The sequence below is a fragment of the Octopus bimaculoides genome, chromosome 7 (assembly GCF_001194135.2).
Source record: "Octopus bimaculoides isolate UCB-OBI-ISO-001 chromosome 7, ASM119413v2, whole genome shotgun sequence".
In the NCBI taxonomy this organism is placed as follows: domain Eukaryota; kingdom Metazoa; phylum Mollusca; class Cephalopoda; order Octopoda; family Octopodidae; genus Octopus; species Octopus bimaculoides.
The window spans coordinates 21763588-21765303 of record NC_068987.1 but is presented as its reverse complement, the minus strand read 5'-3'; the positions used below and the strand labels follow the sequence as shown (position 1 = coordinate 21765303).

The window sequence follows — 1716 nt, the reverse complement described above, 5'->3', positions numbered from 1 at the left end:
ACTCTCTGAGTGGTTGGCGTTAGGAAGGGCATCCAGCTGTAGAAACTCTGCCAAATTAGATTGGAGCCTGGTGTTGCCCTCCGGTTTCACCAGTCCTCAGTCAAATCGTCCAACCCATGCTAGCATGGAAAGCGGACGTTAAACGATGATGATGATGATGATATATATATATATATATATATATATATATATATGTGTGTAGTTGACATCATATGAATTTAGAAACATCGAGAGAACATGAAGTATTTTATCTTTGGAATGGTGAAACTCAAGGAGAGGTATAAATAATAACATGTAAATATTGGATCAAAAAAGTTAAGGGCTCCCTGTAGGACTTGAACCCACATCTCCTGTAAACATGACTGATGTTCTACCCTTGGAATAAAGCAATCCTTCAAATTTCTCTATCTGTTTTAGAAACTTTATTCTTCTCAGTGAGAATTGTATGTTGTTCAGACAAAATTATTTGAGGCAAGTCTTTTACAGTTGGACATCCTTCCTGTTGCCAACCATCACCTGTTTCCAAACTGGATGATATTTCGCTGAGGCCGGACATGATTTTGCAGAAGACTGATAATGAATGAGACTGCTTGTATGACAGTGACATACATTTGCATATATCATGTGAAGACAAGGGGTTATAACACAAACACACACACACACACATTCTCTCTCCCTCTGAATGTGTTTCATTCAGTTTACATTGTGCAATCAGACATGCAGTGAATTATTGGCTACACAGAACTCTGTTGGTCAGTTTTGTGATCAGGTCTTCCCACTTTTTCTACATATTCTGTCTTAAATAATAATAACAGTTTTGATATAAATAGCTTATATATTTTATGCAATTAAGATGACTCTTCACTGTCTCATGTACAATGTTTTACTGAAATAATTGTTGCATGTATGCAAATGCAAATATGGAAATTTAGACAAATTAGTGTGGTCTTTCTCATGTTAACGTGCAACATACCAACCTCCTTAACATTGTGTTCTACTAATGACAAATTAATTACTAAGACACATAACAATGAGGATTTCATAAACCTGTATTATATTTTTTCTATTTTATTTCCAGACCTGATCTTTCTGCAAGGTATTGATTCCATATTCAAAGTAGCCCTCATTCTTCTTGGAGACCACAAGCAACTAATCATGCACTGCGAGTCATTTGAGAGCATTGTAGAATTCCTGAAGACCACCTTGCCAAGTATGGGTCTTGTGCAGATGGAGAGAATCATAAATCAGGTGAGATTGTCACATATATATATATATATATGTGTGTGTGTGTGTGTGTGTGTGTATATTCTCTGATGTTGTGCTCTCTCTCTCTCCCCTTCTTACTTTCTCTATTTTAGCATTATCTCCTCTCTCATTCTCATGTGTGTGTATATATATATAAATTTAACTCACAATATATGGATTCGGGTTATCTGATAGTACTCATAACATAATGAAAGCTCTTTAACGTATCATTCTACAAAACATAGAGGATATATAGTACAATACAAGAGAAAATGATAAGGCATTTATGAAGTTATAAATGACAAAAATTTATCTAACAAATAAAAATTCAAATATCACAACAAATTGTTTTGAAACTTAAAGCATGTAAAGATAATTTATTTTATTACATTTAATAATAAATAAATTACTTAATTACTACATTGTTTTAAATGATTTCTTTGTATTAATGCCGGCATGTAAGTAATTTTT

The 1716-nt window shown here is 33.4% G+C and overlaps 1 protein-coding gene across 1 annotated transcript in view; it reads left to right on the top strand.

Annotated features, from left to right (window-relative positions):
• Positions 1-1716, top strand: part of LOC106879533 (TBC1 domain family member 1) — a 196887-nt gene that overhangs the window by 191707 nt on the left and 3464 nt on the right. Inside the window, exon 16 of the mRNA XM_052969134.1 lies at positions 1079-1248. Within this exon, the coding sequence (XP_052825094.1) occupies positions 1079-1248 (170 nt within the window). The remainder of the gene's footprint in view (positions 1-1078; positions 1249-1716) is intronic.